The 27,779-nt window shown below is 42.8% G+C and overlaps 1 protein-coding gene across 1 annotated transcript in view; it reads left to right on the forward strand.

Moving 5' to 3' along the window:
• Positions 1-21,522: 21,522 nt before the first annotated feature.
• The window catches only part of PGM5 (phosphoglucomutase 5), a 167,783-nt gene continuing 161,526 nt past the window's right edge, over positions 21,523-27,779 (forward strand). Inside the window, exon 1 of the mRNA XM_045840691.1 lies at positions 21,523-22,312. Coding sequence (XP_045696647.1) covers positions 22,052-22,312 — 261 coding nt within the window. The 5' untranslated portion in view covers positions 21,523-22,051. The remainder of the gene's footprint in view (positions 22,313-27,779) is intronic.

Genomic DNA, 27,779 nt, shown 5'->3' on the forward strand with positions numbered 1-27,779 from the left:
GGCCTTCCCTCACCTCTGTAGTACAGAGTAACCGTCTTCCTGCCCACTTACTCTGCTTCACCCTTTTTCACAGCATTCATCACCACCTGCTGCATTACATATGGATTTGTTCATGGTTTATCTTCCTTTCTAGAATATCATGTCCATGAGAGCAAGAGTTTGCTCATTGATGTGCTTTTATGGTCTAGGAGAATGTCTGGTCCATAGTAAGTGCTTAATGAACAATTTTTAAATGAAGAGTGGAGCGTAGATGGTGGGGTGGGAGAATAAGAAATGAATCCAATCCCTAAATGCACACACTGTGCATGCAGGAGATCCAGGGAAGATTCTGAGGCCTCCTTCAGCCAGGTGAGGCGGTGCTGCTGATGTTCGTGCAACCTGAGAGCTGGCATGTAGACGGGAGCTATGAGCTTCCACCTTCTGAAGCCACAAGGTCATTTTCGGTCCTTCCTGTTTGCTTCCAAGCTGCCTAGAGTATTATGCACACTTAGTCTTCTTACCAGCCTCCTCGCTGCTGCGTAAACTCTTGCTTTAACTTACAGCTTAAATAGCAGTGGGAAGCAGGGCTTTATGGATATATATAAAGTTAAATAAATGAAGTTAAAGAAAAATGTAAACTTCTTGGCAAATTAAGTTTCCACACCCTGCCCTGCCCCCACCACACTGTGGTCCCTGCAGTGACTCATCAGTAGACAATTTGGAGCTGCTTTTGCATTCTTTCAAAACGAGGGCCAGGTCTGTGTCCATTCCCTTTTAGAGCTATCACATTACCTCTTGCTTTCAGTGTAGGCTGCTGTGCTCCAGGGATAGAAAAATAAATCCAATAATAAAAATAACAACAGTATTAATAATGAACATTTACGTTTTACTTACCATGTGTCAGCTACTATACTAAATCTTTAATTACAACTTTTATTACAATGTGTTATGTATATACTTGTATATATCATTTCACCGAATCCTTACAATGACCCTCTGAGGTCAGCACTACTGTTTATCCTACAGAGCCTCGGGCACCTTAAGTGGCCTACGTTGCACAGTAAGAGAGAAGTGGGGTTTAAGAGTGTACCTGTTGGGTATGGTATGTATGGTAAAGTCCACGTGGCCACTGGAGGAAACAAGAATGAGACCTGGAAAGAAGCGTCACAGATTTCAGAGAGAAGGGCACTGTATAGCCCCAGGGTCACAGGGGAAAATACCAGAGGGGTCTGGAGGCTGAAGACAGGAGCAAGAGGACTGTTTAGGCCACGGTTTCTATTGGCTTCTGTGGAAAGACAAAGCAGGGCAGAGCAAATAGTTGAGGATTGACTAGTGTGAATGATTTTGGTGGGATCCAGGCTACAAGGTGATCTCCAGTTGCCTGATACCTTGCTCCAGGGTGATTAGGGCAGAGGCATATTGTTTCCGGGAGCAAAGGGCCAGATAGAGGAAGAAAGGTCTTGGTTAGTTAGTTTGCAGAACCTCACTTCCTCTCATCACGTAGGGGATGGATCACCTCACATCCGCACAGGGACGGTGAATACAGCACAATAAGATATTTGAGAGGGAGCAAGCATGTTCACCAAACTTTTATTATAGTATATTGTCATAATTATTCTATTTTATTATTAGTTATTGTTGTTAATATCTTACTGTGCCTAATTTAGAAAGTAAACTTCATGATAGGCATGTACGTACAGAAAAAAAAACAGTACATACAGGGTTAGGCACTATCTGCAGTTCAGGCATCCACTGGGGGTCTTGGATCGTATCCCCCGCAGACAAGAGGCGGTATATACAATCCAAACCTAATCGTCTGGTTCCAGGTCTGGAGACTGATCTGCCTCCTGTGTTTCCCAGGTAGATGGCCGGGCATGCACACACTCACAGGGCCCTGCCGCCACGTGGACCATCACAAGCGCTGTGTTGGAGCTCTCAGCAGTGGGAGGGGAATGCTTTTTAATGGAGACAAGTGCTTGGTGGATTGGGGATTTTTGGATCGGACTCAGGACTTTGGAAGACAGATATAGGAGATAAAGTAGGGGCATGCTTGCAGAGAAGCACCTCCAGGTCTGCTTCGGGGAAAGGCTGAGAGCAGTGTAGAGTATTATGAGGGGTAAGAAGGCAGAGAGACAAGCCCGAGGGCATACAGTGGAGGTCTTTGAAGGACAAGTTAGAGAGTTTTTTTGAGTTCTGTTTGTGGAGAGGAACTATGCAAGGATGGCAACACTGGAAAGGATGCTAGAGATAAATGAGGAAACTGAGGCTCAGGTTCACACAGTAATAGGTGGGCACCATTGGGAAATGATGTAGCAGGTGGAGTTTGCAGAAAAGGCAGGCACTTGTGATAACCACTGGTGTCAGGAGCCCAGGGTCCATGTGTGGAAGGGAACACAGACCCCACGGAGTCTGGGGACAGTGGGGGGCTCACGGGATGCCAGTTGGAACTCAGGAACTCCTCTGAGGCAGGAGCTGCACTGTGCCTGGATGTGTCAAAGAGGAATTGGCAGGAATATATGCAAAGAGGCCGAAGAGGTCGAAGGAATCCAGTGCCAGAGATACCAAGGCAGGAGGGGATTTCAAGGAGGAGGAGTGACAGCCAACTTGTCAGGGCTATTCCAAGTCTGAGTGGGTTATGGACCAAGAAGACTGTGTTTTTCGTCCCTACCGTGAGATGCACCAGACTGTCAGGAGTGGAGGGGAGAAGGGAGGCAAAAACTCGGAGGAGGGCAGCACAGAGGAGAATTCCAGATGCTGACTGAAGTCAGGGTGATGGGCTCTTGAGGGAGACACAGTTGAAGAGTGTGTCTTTAGAAGGGAGATAGGAGAGTATTTTTGGCTTTGGAAAATGAGCTACTCTTGCATAATGGGATTGAAATTTTCCTTTTATTTCATCTCTGAGTCTTTCATCTTTAAAAGAGATAAAAAATTTATTGTAGGCCTATGAGGATTAAATGGAAAAACACATGAATAATGCTTAGTATAGTGCCTAGAACATTATAAACACATAATACACAGAAGTTAATTTTAATATCTTATTACTACACATTTTTGAAGAGCTTGTCCCAGAATCTTGAGGCCTAGGAAAGTATTACCTACATTTTATTTTTTCAGTTTTTAAAGTATATTTTATTGATTATGCTATTACAGTTTTCACAATTTTCCCCCCATCCCCCTTCTGCCTTGCACCCCCAACCCTCCAGCAATTCCCTCCCCCTTAGTTCATGTGCACGGGTTGTACAGATAAGTTCTTTGACTTCTCATGCCATTCTCAACCTGTCCCCATCTATTTCATGCCTACCAATTATGCTTCTTCTTCCCTGTACCTTCCCCCCAATTCCTCCCTTCCCCATCCCCACTGAAAACCCATGTGATCTCCATTTCTCTGATTCTGTTCCTGTTCTAGTTGTTTGCTTAGTTTTCGTTTTCATTGTTTTATTTTTGGGGGGTTCATTTGTTGATAGTTGTGAGTTTGTTGTCATTTTACTGTTCATATTTTTGATCTTCTTATTTTTAGATAAGTCCCTTTAACATTTCGTATAATAATGGCTTGGTGATGATGAACTCCTTTAACTTGGCCTTATCTGGGAAGCACTTTATCTGTCCTTCCATCCTGAATGATAGCTTTGCTGGATAGAGTAATCTGGGATGTAGGTCCTTGCCTCTCATGACTTCAAATACTTCTTTCCAGATCCTTCTTTCCTGCAAGGTTTCTTTTGAAAAACCAGCTGATGGCCTTATGGGAACTCCTTTGTAAGTAACTGTGTCCTTTCTTCTTGCTTCTTTTAAGATTCTCTCCTTATCTTTGATCTTGGGTAACTTAATGATGATGTGCCTTGGTGTGTTCCTCTTTGGGTCCAACTTCTTTAGAACTCTCTGGGCTTCCTGGACTTCCTGGAAGTCTATTTCCTTCACCAGATTGGGGAAGTTTTCCTTCATTATTTGTTTAAACAAGTTTTCAATTTCTTGATGTTGTTCTTCTCCTTCTGACACCCCTATAATTCAGATATTGGAACGTTTCAAGTTGTCCCAGAGGTTCAAAAGTCTCTCTTCATTTTTTTGAATTCTTGTTTCTTCATTCTGTTCCAGTTGGATGTTTATTTCTTCCTTTTGTTCCAAATTGTTGATCTGAGTCTTGGTTTCCTTCTGTCACTTTTGGTTCCTTGAATATTTTGCTTTATTTCATTTTTGGTATCTTTCATTTGTTCTTTCATTTTTCAACCAAGCTCAATCAGATTTGTGAGCATTTTGATGACCAGGGCTTTAAATTCTTCATTAGATAGGTTGGCTATCTCCTCATCGCTTAGTTCTTTTTCTGGAGTTTTTCTCTGTTTTTCTGGAGTGTTTCTCTCATTTGGGCTCTATTTCTTTGTCTCAGGGCACCTGTTAAGTTGTAAGGGGGCAGAGCCTTAGGTATTCACCAGGGCAGAGCAACCCTCCTTGCTGTGCTGTGGCACTGCCCGTGGGGGAGGGGCCAGAGAGGGAACAGTGAAGCTCACCTGCTCCTCTCTAGCCCTGCTTTCCAGTCTTGTGTGAGACTGGGAGTTTCTCCCACCATGGCAACCGTGGTAGTTGAGCTCTGAGTCTCAGTTTCCCATTCAGCCATTCCTGCCCGCACAGTCCACCATCTTGCCACGGGTTCTCTCCATCCACTGCCTTACAGGTCTGGTTGTTCTGTTTGACTGTTTCTTTAATTCCTTGGTTGTCAGAGTTCCATGCAGTTTGATTTTCTGGCACTTCTGGTTGTTTATTCATTTTAGATTGGTTGTTATCCTCCTTTTGGTTGTGTGAGGAAGCAAAGGGTTTCGACCTACTCCTTCATCTTGGCTGGAACCCCCAGTATTACCTACATTTTAAATCTTGATATCTTGTATTTATAATTTTGGGGGTACAGCTGATTAAGAAATATGACTTCACGTTTTGAAAGATTGGGCTGGAAATAGGCCCAAAGCAGCATTCTTTTTACTGCTCATGTACATGTGGAAATCATACATTTTAATTGTGTTATTATATGAGCCAATTTCCTCCTCATGGGTGTTGGTGGGAGTTTCACCCCTTGGGAGAGGGAATTTGGTTTGGGATTTATTACTCACATCTGCAAAAGGAGTAAGGAAGAATAAGAACAGGACACTCTCTGATAGGCAATGTGACTTTTCTTTTTAATTTTGGTTTGAAACTTACAATCTGAGACTAAGGTAATATTTCTTATTCTTTAAAAAAATTTTTTTAAATAAGTGGGAATGACCTTGCGTGAGGAAGGATAAGTTGTAGGTGACAGTGAGACTTTTCTCTTGGAGGAATCCATCTCTGTTTTTTTTGGTGTGAACTTCCTGAAGAAGAGCAAAAAAAGCCCACCACACACACACACACACAGTGAGTTGTGTGTGGGCGAAGTGCTGGGAAACCAAAGGACAAAATCTTTTTCTTTTTAAGGAAGACACCTGTGATGCCAGCCAGCAAGCACAGCCACATGGAACGGAAAGGAATTAGTTACAGCCCTAAATGAGGGATAAATGCATCTGGTGTCAGATTAACTCCAGCAAACAGTTTTGCTTAGCTTAAAATACCCTGACTTGAAAACAAGCTGATTTCAGCGTGAGAAACAGATGTGTAAAGACGTAAACATGATTTTCAAAAAGCAGAATGTGGTGGGTGCACCTTAGGTGGACAAAAAGCAACACAAACAGCCTAGCCCATTCGTATAGAGATATAACACATACATATTTAGGGACATACACATATCTAACCTACTAGAGAGGTTGTCTAAGAGGGAGGGGGGCTGAGTGTGAGACTCAGAGATAAGGGAGATAAAACAAGAGAGGGGCTATGCACAAACTGTTAACAATAATGTGCTATGAGTTTAGTATGATTTTTTAAAAGAGAGAAATCTTTTAGTTGTTGGTCTTTTCTTTATTGCCCCATACCCAATCTGATGGAAAGGCAAAGAACCTTCCAGCCAACATGCTATCCTAGTGGTAACGTGTGTTTCAGGGAGTTCCTCAGAGCAGTGCTGGATGGCTGTTTCCTGAGGGGAAAACAAAGGAGCCCTGGTTTCAGCCAAGTGTCAGAACCAGGGCACCACCTGCTTCCTAACAGTAGGGGGCACCCTTCCCACAGTGATGACTACCACCTGCCCTCCTGGGCTGGAACCCTGAGTTTGAGCCCCTCAGGGCTTTCCCAGGTCTTGTACCCCAATATCTTGTACCCCAAGATATTTTTACAACTTATGTTTAGACAATTCTGGTGAAAAAGTTATTTTATGAGGATGAAAACAAGCAGTCGGGGAATTGTCTAGTGACATTTTTACCGTGAGAGAAATATGACTGACTATATGAGAGCACAGATGAAATACTTTACTTTTTTTTTCTTATTGGGTTCAACATGGCAGGATAGGAAGAGTCTTAACTTACTTTCTCCCAAGGACTTAACAAATCTACAACTTCATATAGGATCATACCCTCTGAAAGGGACCTGAAAATTAAGTAATCAGGGCCACCACAACAAAGTATAAAAGGATAGCATGGAGACTAAAAGGAGAGGCAGAGATATTGTCTTGCGGGGGGGAAACTGCATCCTAGCAGCCACAACCCACAAAGGGGAGGCATCTCAGAAATACAGAGGCTTTTCCTGAGGAGAGAGGGATTGAGTTCCACGTTAGGCATCCCTTCAGTTCAACACAGGACAGACAAGCCCTGCCCCTGCCACCAAACACCTGGCTTTCTATACCTTAATATTTTATAATTAAACCTTTTCTTTTACCATTAAGATGCTTACTTCAACTACTGCTTGTATATGGGACTAGAAAAGTTCTTTGGGAAGAATTGGATCGTCGATCTTGTCTGGTCCCTCTAGCTAGCAGGGACTCTCAAAATGTATGTGGTCTGGGGACCGGCAGCATCAGCAGGGAACTTGTTAGAAATGCAGAACCTCAGGCTCCACCCGGACCCCCTGAACCAGAAACTCTGGGGGTGGGGGCAGACATCTGTGTGCTAACAAGACCTCCAGGTGGTTCTGTGGCAAAGTTCTAGAACCGCTGATCTAGATCCCTCTGTCTTAAATGTGGCTGTACAGGCTTCTCTCACTTGTTACCTGCCATCTTTTTATTAAGCCTAAGTCACCTAGGCCTAAGCCAAACCCCAGACACTCACATTGGAGTCTCTGAGGCAGAGCCCAGGCCTCAGTATTTATGTGTCCCCAGATGGTTCTCATGAACTGGGAATGAATGACTTGCCCTCCTCTGGGCTTCAATCCCCTTACCCATCAAATGACAGGATTGGGCAATTGCTAGCCTCTCTTTAGAGAATCATCGATCTAGACCAGAGCTTCTCAAACTTCGATGTGCACCTGAACCAACCAGGATCTTGTTAAAAGGCAGATTCTGAGTGAGTAGGCCTCGGGTGGAGCCTGAGCTTCTGCCTTCTTCTGCAAACCTCTGAGGCAAACTTGTACTTCCGGCTTGTGAACCATACTTGGAGAAACTAGGGCCTGGGAGCAGAGGAAAGAGCATTAGCCGAGGGGCAGTTGGCCTGGCTTCTGAGCTGTGTTTGCCTTCATCTGGCTGCTGTCTTGCCTGAGCCTCCACCTCAATTCTTTGGGCCCAAGGTTTGTCCTGCCTTACCTACCTCATAGAGATGTTGCAAAAACTAAATGAGTAATGCAGAGTTGTTTCCCAAAGTGTGAGCATATGCCCCATGAGTTTAGCGAGTATGTGGATAAACATTTAAAAATTGTAATAGCTGTCTATTTATTGCTAGGAGTACTTTACTTAGGGCATGTGCTGCTGACCTTCCACATACAGTAAGGAGAAAGCTTTCATTTAAGAGTGAGTCCATTTAAATAAATAATAATGGAAATAGTTGACAGAACAAAATTATGAAGATAGGATGACTCAAGTTTTGGAAATGCTGAGAAGGCAGATGTGAAAAGGGCTATGAGTGCTGAAAAAAAAGGTGCCCTTGATTTTGATTGGCTGAGGGAGACCATATGTCAGATCATTTGCGGGATAGGCCTTCTGTAACACTCACGTATGGGGTTGCAGGAATCATTATTCAAAAAATATTTATTGAGTGCTTGCTTTGCACTAGATACTCTTTTGGTCACTAGGGAGAGAGACAGAAACAAATTATATCCACAAGAAAATTATAGGTGGATAAGAGGTCATGAAATAAATGTCTACACTACACTTCTAATTTAATATTTCACTATAAAATATGCAAAAAGAAAGTCTTGCTCACCAACAGCTGGGAAAACTGCCTTAACCCAATAATTCACTCACGCACAAATCAAAATCAGGGCGAGGCAAAGTCCCCGTTCTGACAACTTCTAATGGATAGACTGTGTTTACCGGACATGGGGCAAAGAGCTACTGTCCCACACCCCTGACCCCAGCCTGAGCTAGTTTCTGGAACTAGCTAAATGGTCCTTGTGTAGTATGCTACCGGGAGGTCTTGTGATAGCCCATGAGGGCAGAGTTCATCGAGCTTGAAAAAGAGGTCACTGACTCTGATTCAAAATAAGAATTTTCTGAGATTACTAAATAAGGAGGCAGCAGTGTAGCACAATTCAATACTTTGTGATCCTGGACCTTTGTCTTTGAACATGAGTGGAAATTGTCAACTGGTCATTTTCTCTTTTATTTTATTTAAGACATTGGGAATAAATGACTTGTCCTCCTCTAGGTTTAAATGCCCTCACCCATCAAATCATAGGATTGAGCCGTCGCTAGGCTCTCTTTAGGCATAATATTTTGGCACCTACAATTTTAAAGTTGAGAAGGGGTGTCTAACAGAGAATACATGGAGAAGACTGGAGGGCTTATTAAAAGTGTAGTTAGATACTGCTTGTAAGATCTGCATTTTTGACAACTGTAATTGAACAACAATAAAATATTTTTTTAAAAAAATAACTGCATTTTCTAGTAATATCTTTGCTGAATCAGGGTTTACAGAGGAAACAAAACAAGACTTTATTTGAACTTAATAATACTACTGATTTTTCTCTTTGATTTGAGGAGATTAAAGCTATTGAAAATGTGTCCTGAATTAGGTCAACCCAGGCAGAGTAAAGGTAGAGTCAATGTTTGATGAATTTAAACATGGTAGCCAATAAAAAAGATAACTCTCTTTCACCCAGGGAGGGCCCTCCAAAATACCGAAATTATCTTCTGAAGGGCAGGCCCCTTATAGTGCAGGCTTCCCCCACTAAGTAAGTGTTCTAGGAACCCATCTGTATTAGTGTGCTAACTGGCATTGTTGTGAGGGGCTGCGTTTAGTTTCAGTGTTTTTTTAAGACTTTTTTAACGTGTTTGCCCGTTTCATGATGGGTGATTTACAAACCCACCTGCCCACACCATGCTGGGTGTTCCACAGTTTTTGACCAAAAATGGCATGACCCCTGTGCCCCACCCTCCCTATTCACCTGACCTTGCCCTGAGTGACTTTTTTGTTTTCCCAGATAGAAAAAGTCCTCAAAGAGAAGTAATTTGCTGATGTGGAAGAGGTGAAACAAAAAACAGCAGAAGCTCTAAAAGGCATCAAAATCGATGAGTTCAAAAACTGTTTTGAGCAGTGGAAAAAATGTCTATAGGTGTACTGCATCAAATGGAGAGTACTTTGAAGGTGATTTAAGTTTAAATATGTAAGAATAAATACACAATTTTTAAATAAATAAATTCCATTTTGTAGGGTCCCCCCTCATATAAGAACAGACAAAAAAATTTCCACTCTTAATTAGGAGGTTTATGGAATTGCAATACAGCCCCAATTGCCTGTACCCGTCCACCCTGGCTTGCTTGAACACAGAGGCGTGGAGAGGACCTTTTGAGACAAGTCTTCCCAGCCAAACTTCTGCTCCTGTAACCTGCCCCCTAGAGACAGAGGTCTAAGATTTATGTTACTCTAACCAAGAAGGAGCCAAAGGAAGGATGGAGGACTGATGGCTTTGTTACTCCACATGGAAAAAGAAACAGACTGAGTAAATTTGTATATAGTCCCTAAGGAGACAGCATTTTTTGTGCTGTATTTCTTTTCGTTTTGGAGACCCTGAAAGCAAGTTAGTGAGAAGTTGGAAGAGGCAGTTGCTAAAGTCTGGATTTATTTGAGTTTTGGGGAGAGCCTTGATTACAAAGGAAGAAATGCTTTGTTTATATACACCAGATGTAATGCAGGATTTCCTGGTCTGTCTTTCCAGGCACCAGGAGCCTCTGATGAAAATCAATTATCCCAAGTGGGAGTCGGTCCTTATTGTTTAGCAGAGCCTGATATTAACATTTCCTGCCCAGGATTTGCTGGAATCTGTGTGTTCCCTTCAAGTGATGACAAAATGATTGCACTGGTTTCCTGTCACCGGCATAATCTTTCTGCCGAGCCTGGGGGAAGCCAGTCTTTCCGATGAGCCAGGTGCCTCGCTTGCTTTTCTTTGCTGACACAAACCAGCTCTGTTGCAGTTAACAGCTCCGACTGTAAGTGGTGCTGTTGGACCATTTTCCTCGCGTGCACTTCCAACTGGTTCTGTAAGGGCATTCAGAGGATGATTTGATATTGAAAGGACGGTTCCTTTGGACTAGTAGAATGAACTTTCTTCCTATGATACTCTCTTCCTACTGAGATATGCAGAGGCGGCTCTGTCTCCTAGTTTGCAATCCTCAGATTGCTCTTAGATGCGGGAAAAAATTGACTAAAGCAGCGTGGGTGATGTGGTGGTGACTACTGGGCTTGTTGATGTTCGAATCTGAGAGGGAGGCTGAGGGCTGGGGGATGCGCAGCAGCTGTGGGAGCCAGTGGTGTAAAGAGTGTAGGGGAGTGGGGGCACCACAAATGACAGAAGGTGAGCTGATCATTTATACATAAAAGAAGTAATGAAAGGGAGCCAGGAAGGTGCAGGAAAAGGAAAGATTTGCCTTGATGATTAACCAGGAGAGGCCATTTACATTGTATGGCCTAATTACATGTGGGAAAGTTATACTGACTACATTTTTGTATGTGTGCATGTTTGTGTGTATAGCTGCATATATATGTGTGTTATTTCTATAATCAACAAATGGGTTCACTTTGTTTTCTCTCCCAGGCTCCTCCCCTAAGGCACTGTGCCCTAGCAGGCCTGTTCACCTTCTTTCTCCCTCATTCTGAACACTGAGGGACAGCTGACCCGTACGATCCTGGCACTAGGAGGGTTATGCAATGTAAACATTTCATCTTTAAGGAGCTTGCTGCTTAGAGAACATATGTCACATTTTTAATCTGTGATTTCTTTGTATTTTGCAGTTTTCATTTCATAAGAATAAGAGACACTAGGCTTGTTATTATTTTACTGGAGGAGAGAGCTTAGTGGCTAATGTCATTGACACACTTGTTTTTCCTCCCCTGCCATCAGCCAAGTTGCAGTGCACTAATGAAAGGATGACACTGACTGTTACCCCCTGCCTAGCACACCTGGACCGGTTTTTACAGATTGCAAGCACTTGGGTCTGGAGAAATCTGGCAGGAGAGGGTGGTATACTTGGTTTCCTTCTGTCGCACTTTCGGTGAAATGAATTAAACTTTTACATCAGGAAATCTAGTGAGATAAGTTAGATCTTTGGACAAAAGAAGTGGAGTATTTCCAGCTGGTTGGAGATGTGATGTGCAAATGCCTTGCTAAATCAGGGTCTGGTGGATTATTGCTGTCCTGGTGGGTTCCATTGCTCCTCTAGCGATCTGTAGGCTGCGTGTAGAATGGAGCGAGCATGAAGCACCAGCATCGCTTGCTTGTGGGAAGACCTGGTGGTTCAGATGTTTTTCATTAGGACCTGGGTGTGAGATTTTTTTTCAAGCTAAACTGAAGCAGCAGTTCTAGTAGGAAGAGCCTCCCCTATCCGTTTCTTCTGTTTCTGGATACTCTTCCTTAGAAAGCCAGATTTCAGCAGAAGGCGTTGTTAATGGCAGATTTTGTGCAATTGAAACCCTATGGGAGGAATGGGAAAACTGGAGAAATAGGTGGTTATGTCATGGACTTCAACAGTTTATTTAGAGGCCATTGATTTTAGAATAATCAGCCAAGGCAAGCAAAGGCGCTCACTTTGGATGAAAAGTTGCCTTCCCTTGCAATTACAGATAAGCTGAGTCCTAAGACTCATAAAGCAACACATTTTCCCAACTGATGACTGATTTTTCTGGTTGTACAAGTGATAACCAAATTATCAGCAAGTATTTGGCTCAGGAACCCAATCGCCAGTGCTTTCCAAGGCCGGGCCTGACTTCACCTTTCCCTCCACCTTGTAATGTGTGTTTGTTGGGAATAAGCTTCCTGTGGGTTCTGTGGATTGGCTCCATTGTTATCTGAACAAAGCTCTGAACATCCTTTTCAGATAGAAACAAAATCTGGCTAATTGTTCCTGAGTTCACATATGTTGTTTTTTTGTTTTGTTTTGTTTTGTCTCTGGATACCTGGGACTTCCCTGTGAGAGAGCTGGCTTTGCCCCATGAAGAACCTGAGGCACGGGGGAGGGGCGTGCTGCTCTGGACGAGGATGCACGTTGGCAGGTGTTTAGGCGGGTGATCTTGGTTAATTCAGAACCTCCAGATTCTCATGGGGGAGAATTAGCCTCCCACACTCTGCCTGGCAATGTGTGTCCTTGGTTGAAATAAGACCCAGACTGGAATGCTGCATGAAGAGACCAAGTCAATAGTCATCATTACTTTAAAACCTACTTAGAATGGTTGAAAAAAGTCCATCCTACATATGATGACAAATCAGTGGCTGAACCTAATGGAATGTAGTTAGGGCAGGGTTCAAGGGAAAACCATGAGGTAGGTTTTCTTTTTCACATCCTGTATTGCCTTTCAGTTTCTTACTCCTGTTCCTTGGGGATGCCCCCTGCTCACCCCCATCTGACCCTCTCCTTCAGTGCCCTGCTTTTGGAAGGGGAGCCCACAAGCTTCACAGTGCTAGCGGGTGTTTAGCCTTGCATGGTTTCTCTTTCCATTCTAATCAGGGAGTGCTAGGACAAGAGCAGACCACCCTAAGCTCTTTAGTAAAAATCTGAAATGGTGGAATTTCTTATGAAAAGGGGAGACATTTTGGGGCAAGCGAGCTTGCCAAACGAGCTTGGCATGTGGGTGCCTGCTTCTCTGTTGCTTAAAATACACCTTCAACTTAGTAAGTTAATTTGCCTTCCTCTTTAATTTGTATAATGTATATCATAGTTAAGGGATTTGAATCCAAAACTTGCTACTAGTAAGTAGGTAGTAAGCTATGTGACCTTGGGCAAGTCACTTACTCTGTCCAGGCCTCAATTTCATCATGGAAAGTGGAAGAAATGATTAGCTTTCAAAGAGTCTTTGTGAGCTTCAAATGGGGTAACACACACAATCTCCTTGTTCTGACAAGCATAGGGTATCCTTTAAGGATATTAAAAATTCTGGAAATATTTAGTTTCCTTCAGGGAGGTAAACAAGGGCAGGGGTGGAATACTTTTCATTTTATATTTTTTGAATTTTGAACCATATATAACCTAGATAAAAAATTAAACTTTAAATACATCTAAACTACTTACCAGGAATTTGTTGATATAAAGAAATGTCCCCTTGGTGGTGGCTCTTTTATTCAGTGCAGGTCACTGATGAGGGAGCGCTTCACAGAAATGACCTCATTTGACCCCCCCAGCCGTCGTGTGCAGAAGGTGCTCCAGAGGGCTCGTGGCTGGGGATCACAGGAAGGGCCTTCGGCAGCTATATTCTGTACATGTGATAACTTTAAAAATATTTTTATTATAAAAGATTTCAAACGTATAAGAAAATATAGAGAAGTCTCTTTTTATAATTATTTAGAATGTTCTTAAAGAGTGGCTGTAGCACTTATTATCCAAATGGGGATACGTTTGAGAGAGAAGGGGCTGCTACTGATAATTATGTTGTGATAGTGGATGTAAAGTGAACAGCCCTGGGCAAACTGGGTGTGTGGTCACTTGGAATCAAGCATTAGTCCCTCGTACCTCTTCCTGGCCCAGGTCCCACCCCACCCCCGACCCCAGGCAACCTGATATAATATGGAAGTGCACACCATTCACAGTTTCTATGCATAGCACATATGTGTGTATCATAAACTGCACAGAGGATTCCTTTATGTGTTTCTAAATGTTACATAGATGGGTCATATGTTCTCACTTTTTTAAACCAGTACGGCATTTTTCTTCTTTTCCTGGGCAAATAAAGGAACTAGGGCCAGAGAATAATGATATATTAGCAAAGGTTCTTTTGATTGAAAGCAACAGAAACTAATTCTGGCTAGCTTAAACCATGATGGGTTTAGGGAAGAATATTGGGGCATCTTAAGTGCCCGTGACTGGGAAAGAGGTGTTCCAGAGCAGCTCCTGGGATACGAGCAACAGGTAGCTATAGATTTAACCCCCCAGGCACCCGCCATCAGTATGGCCAAACCACAGTGGCCCTAGTCTGTGTGTGTCTGGGGTCCAGCAGTTGAATTCTAGAGACAGTGAGAGAATCCACTTTGGGCCAGACACTCTTCACTGGGTGAACCCTTAGTACAGCGTCAGGAATGGAAGACTGTGTAACAAGGACAAGACTGCTGAGAGCTCCTCCCGCATGACTGGGACTCTTCCCAGAGCAGGCGAAATTATGGGCTGGGCATCTAAAGAAGTGACGATCGTAAGTGAGCAGAGGAAATTTGGAGATGAGAAGGCAAGTTCTATGTCTATGGTTTCTTCTGAAAAGGAACAAAGGAAAGTGTTTCCATTTGGGAATTCCTTCTTGGCTTTTCTTGCAAATTTTACATGGACTCCCAAATTTTGGATTCTGAGAAAAATCAGTTAAGAAATCTTTAAACTTGGGTGAAGTATTATAATTCTCCTATGAGTGTTAAAACTTAAACAGTCTGTGTAGAAACCTTACTGGTGTAAAGAAATCCACTGACTTCAGGTTGAAAGCAAGAGCAGGCAATGCCGATGCGTGGAATTGAAGGTCAAGGTTGAGTTTCCTGGGGCCCAGGACAGGAGCAGTAGAAGAATTAGTCCGCCTTGTATCTGTTGCTGTAGGTGTGCTGTCATGGCCCTGTCCTCTGCTGACAATGAGTCATTTTTGTGAGTAAATGTTAATAAGATTATAGGCATAGTATACTTTTTATAAATCCTATGACTGGTGTTCTAAGAAATACCAGTTTCTGGAAGCAAAATATGTCATTAAATTGGGTATTTTGACATGAATTTCTCTGCGGTGCTCTTAAACTTGTTAGGAACCCCAAATATTACATTATCTGAATTTTATTGGAGAGAACAATTGATGTTTTATGGGGTTGAAATTTCATTTAAAGAATAATCCTAGCCCTGGCTGGTGTAGCTCAGTGGATTGAGCGCGGGCTGGGAACCAAAGTGTCCCAGGTTCAATTCCCAGCCAGGGTACATTCCTGGGTTGCAGGCCATAACCGCCAGCAACCGCACATTGATGTCTCTCTCTCTCTCTCTCTCTCTCTCCCCCCCTTTCCCTCCCTAAAAATAAATAAATAAAATCTTTAAAAAAAAAAAGAATAATCCTTAAATATTTGTGGTATTATCTTCCAATTTTTTTTAAAGATTTTATTTATTTATTTTTAGAGAGGGAAGGGAGGGAGAAAGAGAGAGGGAGAAATATCAATGTGCGGTTGCTGGGAGCTGTGGCCTGCAACCCAGGTATGTGGCCTGACTGGGAATTGAACCTGCGACACTTTGGTTTGCAGCCCGTGCTCAATCCACTGAGCTATGCCAGCCAGGGTTATCTTCCAATTTTAAAATTATCTTTATTTAGCATTTTGTTAATGTTCATTTCTTTTTAAAAATATTTTCTGTTATCCTCTGTCTTTATCAGGTAGAGACCATTTTTATACATTATTTGATTCTATAATCTTGTCACAATATTTATAATAATAAACTGGCCACTTGTTATTATATCTTTTTTAACAGAAAACCATGAAATTTTTTTCATATAATCCTCTTACAGAAAAATGATTCTGTGGTTACTCTTATGCTTTTCTATTATTTTTCAAAAACCTGTAAGTAAAGTATTATGAAAATACAGAATAACATAAATTCTGGAGGAATTGTCAGATATTCCATTTCCTTATTCTCTAGTCCCAGTGACTACTATCTGTCAGAAGTTTGGACACAGTGGAACAGAACAACATTCTCCGTTTAATACCTGGTGGGGTTAACAACAAAACATCATTGTTTAGTTTCTGTTACTAATGACGCCCCTGAGTGAGAAAGACTCATTGGGGGACCTCAGATACACAAAGGGACCTGCCATTGGGTCAAAACCTCCTGGTTGATTTCAGCTCCTACTGAAAGTTGGAAAAATCAATTCCATGAGAAATGAAAAATGATCGCTTTCTGGCTTCCGAGGAAACCTTAGAAATAGGAGGAAGAAAAATGCCAAAACAGTGAAAGTGCTGTTGGGCTTCCCTTTGAGGTTGGGAGTGGTACCTTAGACCAGGAAACCCAGCCATGGGTGCCACTTTTCAGATAAAATAGTGTGTCAAGAAAACCCAAGGTTAACATGCAGTTGTGCACCTTGTTTCTGCATTTGCTTGAGTTAATTTTCAAATTGGCATGCCCTCTGTAGATGTGCTCTGAGGGAGTGAATGAAAGACTGGGAGAAACACATGGAGAAAACTGGTTAGGCCGGGCATGGAATTGTAGGGGGCAGTGGTGAGTGCGTCCTGGTAAGTGGGTGAGTGCCACCAGAGCCAGGCTGGGCTGAGGACTGAGGGTGGTGTGTGCTCACAACTCCGAAACTGCCTGGCCCTGTTTTGCACTGACATTTCCTTCTCAGGCATGCAATTTCCCCCAGACTTCACAGCTGAAAACAAATCTATTCATAAGGCAGGACTACTGGCTTGTACAGCATACTTGTGACTTAGCTCCATGACACAGATGGATGTAAAATTGCTTTTAAGAAGTGATTTTACACAGGAATGCTAAAATATTTATTCAAGTATTAGCCGTCAATTGGGGATTTGCTCCTAAAACCCAAATGTAAAACCACCAAAGAAAAATTCCATGGAGGCTATGATTGAAAATGACTAATGAAATATAATTTAAGTGAAACATGGAAAATAGATCTCCTTTTTAATGACTATCTACACGGTGTTCCTTTAACAAAATCCAATTATTAAAAAAGTATAGAGATTTCTTTAGAAAATTTTTGTCTTTTAAAATGTGAAGAACTTAGATAAGACTTTCTGAAGTTTTTAGTAACCTGTCACTGGGAATCACTGATGGTTCCAGACACTTTGGGGGACACCTGGAAATGGAGTGTTCGTTCTTGGCAGATCAGACTCTCATTATTTTTAGGTAACACTGAATCAAAATGAAACCATTTGCTTTCTAAAAACACAATATTTACGAGTTCATCATTTAACACTGAGTGCTTTTCAGAGTTGGGGCCAGCACACGCGGGAGCCAGGAAGCCACACCTGCACCGGCCTTGCCCAGCGGCGTCTCGTGCAGCTCGGGAGACTGATGCACAGCCCTTCACTGTCCCTGGGCGGCCTGCAGCACCTCCAGAAACAAACTCCAGAGACCCTGGAATTTCCATGTGTTAGGCCGATGACTCTTGCACTGTTACTTACAAAGGATTTAAGGGTCAGTAAAAGGAACATTTTTTGTCCTTAACACTAGTTCCCTACTTTGCCTGTGATGTCATGCTAGATATTGTTCTGAAAAGGTTATTCAGACACAGTCCCTTCCTGTTCCCAAAGACAACTACCTGATACAAAGATTAAGAACCATTGCTATTACAGTAATAATTATTAGATGGTAACCATAATTTTAGTAAGTATAATAGAAATAATTTTACTACTACTATAATAATAACAGTGATAAATAATTGCAGCAAGCTCTTATTAAGCCCTTATTATGTTCCAGGCAATGTGCTGAGCAATTTCCACATATTAGCTCTTTGAATATGATCGTGAACCCTAAGAGGTAGGTAGCATTATGTCCATTTTTCAGGTGCAGAAACGTAGCTTTAGGGAGGGTAAGCAACTTGTCCAAGGCCACTTATGTAGTCATTAACAAAGGTGGGAAACAAATACTTGAGGTGCAAGATGTAGGAATACTGGGGCAATTGTGCTAATATTGACAAGACACACATGTGACAAGACCTTTCCATCACTTGAGCACTTAGTGACCTTACAATGAAGGATGCAGAGAAGCAGCAGTTGGAATTGCTACATGCCATTTCATTTGCTGGGGAACTGGGGCTTAGTAGAAGATGTATTTTGGGAGAAATTGAATTGATTTTCTCCACCACCCAAAGGTGTTTGGACAGATTAAAAAGTGAACCAGTGTTTCCTTAGAGGACTGACTGCCTCATGACATTTTCCACCTGCTTCTCTGGCTCTTGTCCTATACTTTTGGCTTTTCTTCTGCTATGAGAGTCAGTGAGTCAACAGCATGTTTTTAGCACGCCCTGTGTACACTGAAGTAGACTCCAGCTCAATAGCAATGCATACCTGCCACGAGCCAAATATGTGTGCCAGCCTCCCCTGCCAGCCAGGGGATGGGGGGAGGGGACAATGGGAGAACAGAACATGTAGAATAAAATGATGTACAAATATATATATGTAAATCGTTTTAAGTTTCAAAATCACTCAAGGGCATAATTTTTAATTAGATGATTTTACCTGCTCCCTTTTGCAAATTCTAGTAACACTCAGTGGAAACCTGACAGAAATTAATTTTTTAATGCTTCATAACTCAAAGAAGGGAATCATAAAATGATTTAGCTGGAAGGGACCCCAAAGACCTAAGGTGTTTCACAGAATATTATTGTCCTTGATCTGTTAATAGGTGTTTTGAAAAAGGTCCCCATGGTCAAATAAAATTTGTAAATTCTGGGTTACAGTTAAGTAAGTTTCTTGCTTCCAGAACATTCAGTCTTTAATATGCTAATGTGCTTTGTGCATCTACAAGAGGAGGGATAAAGTATGAAGTGTTTCAATACTTGTTTTACCCCAAATTCTCTTTTTGGGAAATGCTGATCTGGCTGAGCTAGCTAGTGTATTCTCTGCATGAAGGCACTGGCTGACACCTTTTTTTTTTTTTTTTTTTGGAGAGCAAGGAAGTCCCAAGAGGAAGGGAGGATATATCAGTTGCTCCTGTTTCATGCCAAGAATTCTTAGTGAGATGCCTTTCTCTAGAGGCTCTGAGAGGGCTGAAAGGCATCTCTAGGCAAACGAAGCTGCCCTTCATTGGGACTCAGGCTGCAAGGAAGCTCTGAGCTCAGCACAAAGGGGTGACCAGTTTTTAGATGCAGGGAAATTTATTTATACCTGACCTAGCCCACTGAGCACATATGAAGGGGAAAAGGGGATGTTACCACTGTAGTCACAAAGGTAATTTGAGTCTCTTAAGCAAGCTGGTCGTGTGAGTTTAAGTTGGGAAGCGCCAATTTTTAAAAAAGTTAAATTGATGTCTTTTCTCCAGGACCTCCCAGAGCTTTTAATATGAAGATGTGCATCATGAAGCTCCAAGAACTGGGTAGAGTGTGCAGGGTTTTAAAAAGTTACTTAGCCATGAAACTCTTGCTTTGTGCAGCACTTGGGAGGCACTCGTGTTCTGAGGAAAACCCTTTGAGAAGCACTGATCAAATCTGACCTTCTCGTTTTACCAGCGAGCGACTAGGGACAAGGCATTTCTTATCTGTGGGGCCCTCTTGGGTTTCCTTCTCCAACACTGTGACAAATTTATTCTAATAAACTTGGTCAAATTTGGAGGCATCTTGGAAGAGATTTCTTTAGTTTATAAACCTTTCTTTGTATGTTTCAAGGGAAAATTACTTTATATATGTTGCGTTCCCCCTTGTCAAAAAGCACAGCTTAATTCAACCAACCCCTATAGATTATCACCTATGCCCAAAGACCCTTTATGTACAGTGGTGATCTACAAATGTATAAACTGTAATTTTTGCTGTATATTAATAATGATAAGTGCATTATTATCATTGATGACAATGATGTAAACATTAACATTTGTCAGGCACAGTACCAAGTACTTTAGTCTTCCCAACAATTTATGCGGTAGGGATTATAATAATGCTTCTTTCACAGTGAGGACACTGAGGTAAGGAGAGGTTCAGGGATTATTCCAAGGCCACCTACAGCTGGAGGAGAGAAGATATGCATAGAAAGGTGCAGCACCACATGAAACATTCTTTATGGGTAATACCAAATGCTATGCAAATTCAGAGAAAAAAATTATTCAAAAGATCTGATCAGGGAAAGTGGGAAGTACCCGGTGAACAATTGTGATTTGGCCCCCTGTTCCTCCTCCCTCTGGAGAACAGCACCTCCTAGCTTTGGGGCAATTCTTTTCCCTTTCACCGCGGGGTCTGGTGACAGTTGGGCACATTGCCTTCAGCTGGGCCAGTCAGAGTCTTTGGGAATTTGGGGATTAGAACCAAGGGAGGAGGCTTTCCTCTTGGCTGGTAAAACTGTCAAGTCCTGTCCAAGATGTGCCTCACTTGTCTTCAGCCCTGTGCAAGGAGCTGGCTTTGGTAGGACAGAGTGATGGTGGCATCATGACAGCGGCAGGTGCTGAAAATGGAGAGATGAAGTCTTGGAGGTCTTTGGGGCATCTCTAGGCTTGAGGGCTGTGTCCTTAGTGGGGAGAAGGACTTACCACCTTCTCTTCTTCTGGAAATGATACTGTCTTTTCTTGCAAAATGAAATGTTATTAGAAAGTGATTTTAAAATCCTGACACCATAGAGGTAATGCACAGATCCTTAAAAGTGTTGAGGTTCTGTCTAGTTGGTGCTAAGCCAAGACTCCCTCAACCACAAAGTTGGGGGAATGGGCTCTTGGGTTTTTATCTTTTCAGACCATTCTCTCTGTACTCCTGTTTTCTATGGGGTTTTTCTTGGTTTTGGGTTTCAGGTGAACTTTAAGGAGACAAGGCAGATCATCTCTTGCCCTGGCAGAATAAGATGATGTATGGAAAGGACTTCATACAGTTCCTGGTACCTTGTCCTTGTTTATCTGAAGTGTGTTCATTTCTGGTAGGTTATTAAAAAGGGCTTTAACCCTCCTCCTACTGTAAGTGAATGATCCAGTAAGAACTCAGCAGTGTGGGCAAAGACAGTGAGGGACAAGCCTATTTCTAAGCATGAGCTGGGCTGGGGAGGGTGGGGAGGGTGGGAAGGGCAAGAATAAGAAGGAAGTGTGGGTCTGTGTTGCTGCTGTTACAACCAGCGCAAGAAGAACCGTTTCCACACGGAAACGTGGGCTGCCTTGAGAGAGCCCCGGGGCACGTGTGGATGGCCGGGTGGGCCCTGCTGGTCTGAAGGGCCTGACAGTCTGTGATTCCCTGCAACAAATGGCAGTGGCGGAGGGTGTGTACACACACACAGACACACACGCAGCACCCAGCCTCCAATTTCAGTGCTGGCAGAAGATAACAATTCTCAGCTCGCCTTTCCAGGGTTATTTTTGGCTGGGGCTGTTGCTGATGGCAAAAGGTTTGGGCCCCTCCCAACTCCCTCCCTTGTCCTTGTTCAAGAGAGAAACTCATGCGTGTCAACTGCTCACTCCCAGGGAGACTGGGAGACAGGGTTGCCGGTGAAAGGGGAGAGGATCCCAAATACTGCTGCAGGTCTCACCACCCCCAGATTATTTTCGAGCGGACGGTGGGCCGTGGAGACAGCCGATTGTTGGCAAGGAAGGGGCCAGGCACAGGAGGAGCCTCCAGGGGTTGGGGTAGCTGGCACTGGGAACGTGCTTTAGGGACGACACCCCGAAAGTGAGTCCAGCTGGGGAAAGAAACTGCGGGCCCCTGGGGTGATCCAACTGGAGAGAAGTGGGCGGGAGAAAACTTTATTGGAAGGTACAGGCCAAACTTTGCTGGGGCAGCGAGGGCCGCTCGCTCGGAGAGGGAGGATCCACCGGTCTGTGCCGCGGGAGGGCGCAGGGCGCGGGCCGGCTGGGGAGGGGGCCGGGGCCCGAGGCGGAGTTCGGCGCGCCGCCAGGCTGGTGGGGGGGCCCCCCCCCGACGGGCTGCAGATTCCCTCCGGCTCCCGGGAGCCGCGGCAGGACCGGCCAGGAGGAGCCATGGAGGGGAGCCCCATCCCGGTGCTGACCGTGCCCACGGCACCCTACGAGGACCAGCGGCCAACCGGCGGTGGCGGGCTGCGGCGGCCCACCGGTCTTTTCGAGGGCCAGCGCAACTACCTGCCCAACTTCATCCAGAGCGTGCTGTCGTCCATCGACCTGCGCGACCGCCAGGGATGCACCATGGTGGTGGGCAGCGACGGCAGGTACTTCAGCAGGACAGCCACGGAGATCGTGGTGCAGATGGCTGCGGCCAACGGGGTGAGTTACCTGGGCACCCTCGCTAGCCGCTGCACCGCCGTCCCCTCTTTCCGCCCTTGCCCTCTCCCGCCCGCCGGCCACCGTGGACCTGGGCCCGGACTCTGGCCGTGCAGCGGCTCTCCCAGGTCTTCCAGCGTCTGGCCACTACTGCTCTCCGCACCCTCCTCGGTGCTCCCCGGACATTTCCTATTTGCAGTCATCTTCTTCCACCCTGAAGTTTGGGTCTGCCAAATTTAACAGTAGTATCAACTCAGAACACACACCAGTGTTGATCCCTGACATACTTGGCGAGTGTAATGGGTGAAGGTTTTTAATATCGTTGGTTCATGAACCCAGTGGAATTATTTCATGATTATATTATTCGGGTAGGAATGGGGTAGGGATCAATTTGATGCTATGCAGCCTGGGCTCTCAGTTCCCCCGAGACAAATCTGTAAATAGTCGGAAATGAGATTTGCAATGCCCTCTTTAAAAGCAATTCCCAGCTTCTCTCCAAGACACCCTTTGGCATTTCACTACATTTCATGCTGCTTCTCTCTTTGCGGTTCATCCTCATTTCCTCTCCATTCTCCCACGACCTCTGCAGCCTTCTTTTGCAATCTGAAGTCTCAGACCTTGGTTTTCGCTGTTGCTGCTGTTGCCCCTTCTCCCTCCTTCCTTTTGGTGTATTCCCGTACCCCCTATTTCCTCCTTCCCCAATCCAGCCGCTTCTCGAGGACTTTGACAAGAGGGATACTTAGCTTCAGGGACCTCTGAATCCTATGTGGGAAACATTGTCTTGAAGAGTAACTTGAGCCTTGTTGATGCAGTCAGACCCCTTCACGCAGAACTTTTCTTTCAGTGAAATCTCTGCAAATATATGAACGAGTGTGAACATTTTAAAAAGTGAAACTAAACAATTTTCTGGCATTTTGATTCCATCCTTTTTGTTCCCAACACTTTACATTTTTTTCTCAGTGTGTGTGTGTGTGTGTGTGTGTGCGTGCGTGCGCGCGTGTGTGTGTGTGTGTTTTAAAGCTTTGGGGTTGTCCATGTTTCATGTTTGTTTCCTATGATTCCCTCTTCTCAAGGTTTCAGGGATGGGGAAAGGTATTTGAAAAAAAGAATATCTGAAATCAGCTGGGGAGAACAGGGCCGAGGGGATGAGTTGGGTGGTGGGATTGTGATTTCCAACCCCTGCAGATGATGATGCTGGAGATCCAAGACTTGTATTTCTCTGTGACTCTCAGTTGGGATTGGTGAAAACTGGCTTGAATCAGGGGTTTGGAGACAAGTTGACAAGTTGGTCTCGTACTCTTGTCCGACAGAGCCATGCGGTGGAATGATGGAGAGCAGTGCGCTGGGGAGAGCCAGAGCAGCTTTCATACTCCTTCCCAGCCAGTTTTTCCAGGGAGTGAGGGAAACATAGTCTGTCCAACATTTACTGTGGCTCAGGGTGTTTTTGAAGCTGCTCAGGATACAGTTGTTGATTTGCACAGGCAAATCAATATTATGCTTTATTGTTCCTTGGCACACTCGACCCTGAGGGCTCTTCAGCCTCTTACTTCGATGGGTCTTCTCTGATAAACACATTTTATTAACTTTGAGTGGAGTTTATTTTAGGAGATAGTTAGCATATATTAATATATGCTTAAAATAGTCAACTTTAACCTAGCAGTGGTTAAGAAGAGCAGAATGACAAATTAAAATACACAGAGAAGTACCATCTCTTAATCTGAAAGTACTACTTCTAAGATGGGTAGGCATGGGTGAAAACAATGGTGAACATTTTTCATAAGCCAGTTTTAACCAATCTTTTCTTCATTTTTGTTCAGTTCTTGGGTGCTTTTGCTAAAGCAAAGTGAATAATTAAAAAACTGGCTTCTGGGGAAAGTGGTCTGGATAACTATAAGCAGAATTGGTCTTGAGTAATTGCAAACTGATGGGAATGCCCTTGTCTCCTGATTTGGACTGTTGAGTTATGTTCAGAAATGATGAACTTTGATTCCAAATGCTTTGGCCTTTTTTGATTTTTATTGAATATTCAATAAACAGATTAGAAAATAGTAGAAAACTAGAATTTCTTTTTTTTCTTTTCCTCTTTTCTCTTCTTTTTTCTTCTCTTCTTTTCTCTTTTCTTTTCTTTCTTTTCTTTTTTCTTCTCTTTTCTTTCTCTGACTCGAATCTGACTGGGTGGACTGCACTTTATCTGAAATTTCTTTGTTGTGATTTAAAAAGTTAATTTCATAAAGCAATTTTATACAAGAAAATTATAGTAGTTCTTTGACTATGTAACTGCTGGAGGAGAACAGAAGTTTGAAATTTATAAAATGGTAAACTCCATTATTAATGTTTGCATATCCCATAAAGTTTGAAGTAGGTTCTCAGACATACACCTGTACAATTTGGAATTTAAAAAATTTATTACAAAATTATGAAATTTTCAAACTTTCAGAAAGGTGGAGAGAATAAATAAATGACATTCATATGCCCATACCCTAAGTTGTTAACATTTTTCCATACTTATTTCATCTCTTTGAGGGCTACTTTAAAGTATATTAAATAAAGTGATATTTTACCTCTAAATTCTTTAGTATGGATCTCTAAAAAATAAAACATTTTCTTTGACAATTACACTGTCATTATCACCCCAAACAAAATACAAAGTGATTTCTTTGTATCATTTATTACCCAGCTCATATTCAGATTTCCTCAGTTATTCTGAAATGTTTCTTCTAATCAAGGAACACACATTGCATTTGGTTATTTTTCTTAAGTCTCTCTTAACCTAAACAATGCCTCCCTTTTTATTTTTATTTTGTTAATGGAATTTACTTATCAGAGCGAGTAGGCCACCACCCCATTTCTGGAATTTTCTGATTATTTCTTGATGATGTCATATAACTTTTCACTATATTCATGTTTTGTTTGTTTATTTGTTTATTTTTGGTGAACTAAAGATGAGTTGTAAAGGTTTAATGAGATTCAGGGTTAGCATTTTTTTACAAGAATATTTTATAGATGATGGCACATGTTCATGTTGTATCACATTAGGAAGTACGATCTCTGGCTGACCTGTCATGCGCGATGCTGAGGGGACTACGGGCTTGTGGGGGCAATTGCCTGTAGCTTCTGTGATCTCCCCCTGGGGACCAGCACGTAGCCTGTGGGGTGAACTTTGTACCATGTGAATAGTTGTTTCCTTGTCAGCCTTTACCTGCTGCATCTGTGAATGATCCTGGCATGAGTAAAGTATTTCATTGGGGCTTCACAAGTGATGATTTGATAATTCTCTAATTCCTTCTAAATGTTTTAGCTAGTATTTTTTTTTATAACCTGGGCAGTTTCCTCACAACTGGGCTATTTGGTTATCCTGTGATACACTTCCCTCTGGAAAGCAGGACATATATTTCTCTCTCTCTCTCTCTTTAATTACCAATTTGCATAATAAGGATTTGGTGAAACAGCTACCTCCATTGGTTACACATGAATTTTGTTTTGTTTTCTTTCCCTTTTTTGAATCTTGATATGGACTCCTGGATTCACATATAATCAATTTGGATGGATTCATGACTACTGAAAAGGTACTTTTAACCTGTTTTTGTGTGGCCATGTGAATTTACCTAAAAATCCCAAGAAGTATTTTAATTCCTTTTTGATAATGCAAATGATGTCATACCAAAAAGAAAAATAACTACTAAGTACATAAATTGTATCATTTAAGTGAATCGGGATTAAACTTAGTTTGTAACTAATTGATGTTTTGTTCTATTTCTATTTCCATCTGCCTCAGATCCTCTTCAGGGACTTAGATCCTCTATATGTCAATTTATTGGAGCATCTTACAGAGTTCAAGAGCTAAATACAACAGAATGGCTACAAGAATGCCTCTGCCCTTGTCTGGGTAGATCCATCTGGCTAAGAGCATTCTCTCTTTCTCTTCTTTTATAAACATTTTTGTCCAAATTACCTTTATTATTGGACAATGACAGCACTGAGTCTGCCTCAAGATCTTTCTGACTTTTTATAAAGTCTTTTCTCCCTGGAGATGACATTGTGTATCATCAGCACTGTCCAACAGAACTTTCTGTGATGATGGAAATACCCTGTAATCTGCACTGTCCTGGCCACTAGCCACATGTGACTATTGAACACTTGAAATGCAGCTAAAGCTACTGAAGAACTGAATTTTACATTTAATTAATTAAAATTTAACTTTAAATAGTCGTGAGTGGTTAGTAGCTGCCATACCTGACAGCACAGCTCTATAACTTAGCATTTAAAATGTGTGTGTGTGTAGTGGCATCAGACTGTTAGAGTCAAAGCAGCTATAAGTTAAATAAAGGTAAACCAGCAAATATTACAAATACACATTTGGTAAACCCAAACCAGACTATAGCCTGGGAGACAATGAGATATGGTAGAAAAAGCATTGTATCATCTCTAGCCCTGGCAGAATAAGATGATGTATGGAAAGGACTTCATACAGTCCATGGTACCCTGTCCTTGTTTATTTCAAGTTTGTTCATTCATTTCTGGTAGATTATTTAAAAGGGCTTTAACCCTCCTCCTACTGTAAGTGAATGATTCCAGTAAGAACTCAGCAGTGTGGGCAAAGACAGTGTGGGACAAACCTGTTTCTAAGCATGAGCTGGGCTAAGCATGTATCAGTATTGGGAATCAGCATCTGACCTCCCCTTGTTTTCCTAGCTCTGCCTTACAAGTTGCAGGGCAAGTGCTTTACCTCTTGAAATACCAAGAAACCACTTGTTTCCTCATCTATATATTGGATATGACAGCACCACTAAATTATCCTGGGAATCAGATGAGGCACTGCATAGGAAAGCATTTTGTAACATTTATAACACTAAGAAATATGATGGAGCCCTGGCTGGCGTAGCTCAGTGGATTGAGTGCGGGCTGCGAACCAGGCATTGCAGGTTCGATTCCCAGTCAGGGCACATGCCTAGGTTGCAGGCCATGGCCCCCAGCAACCGCACATTGATGTCTCTCTCTCTTTCTCTCTCTCTCTTCCCTCTCTAAAAATAAACAAATAAAATCTTAAAAAAAAAGAAATATGATGGAGTCTTATTAAGGTCAACCTAATACGTTTCAAATAATAATAATTTGAATGCACACATTGAATAAGCCATGCAGTGGGCCCATTTGCAAACAACTTATATCTCTGTTTCATGTTTTAGTCAAGAGGAAATGCATTTGTTGACTAGCTGCATACAGTACTGGGTATATGATAATCAACAACAATATCAGTATTGAGTCACAATTTCCAGAGCGTCTCAAGGCCTTGTGAAGCCTTTTCAAGATGGAAGCTGAAGTTCAATGGCAGGAGGAAAGCTGGGTCCTGTCCACAAGGGGCTGGGGTGTGCCCTCCAGTTAAGATGTTTGCAAGGGTTGTGTTTGATTCTAATGGGCCATGGACAGGTGGTCACTCCAAAGAATAAGAATATAATTGCCTTGAAATTTATTA

Source organism: Phyllostomus hastatus, unplaced genomic scaffold, assembly GCF_019186645.2.
Source record: "Phyllostomus hastatus isolate PE091 unplaced genomic scaffold, TTU_PhHast_1.1 phas_contig_34, whole genome shotgun sequence".
NCBI lineage: Eukaryota > Metazoa > Chordata > Mammalia > Chiroptera > Phyllostomidae > Phyllostomus > Phyllostomus hastatus.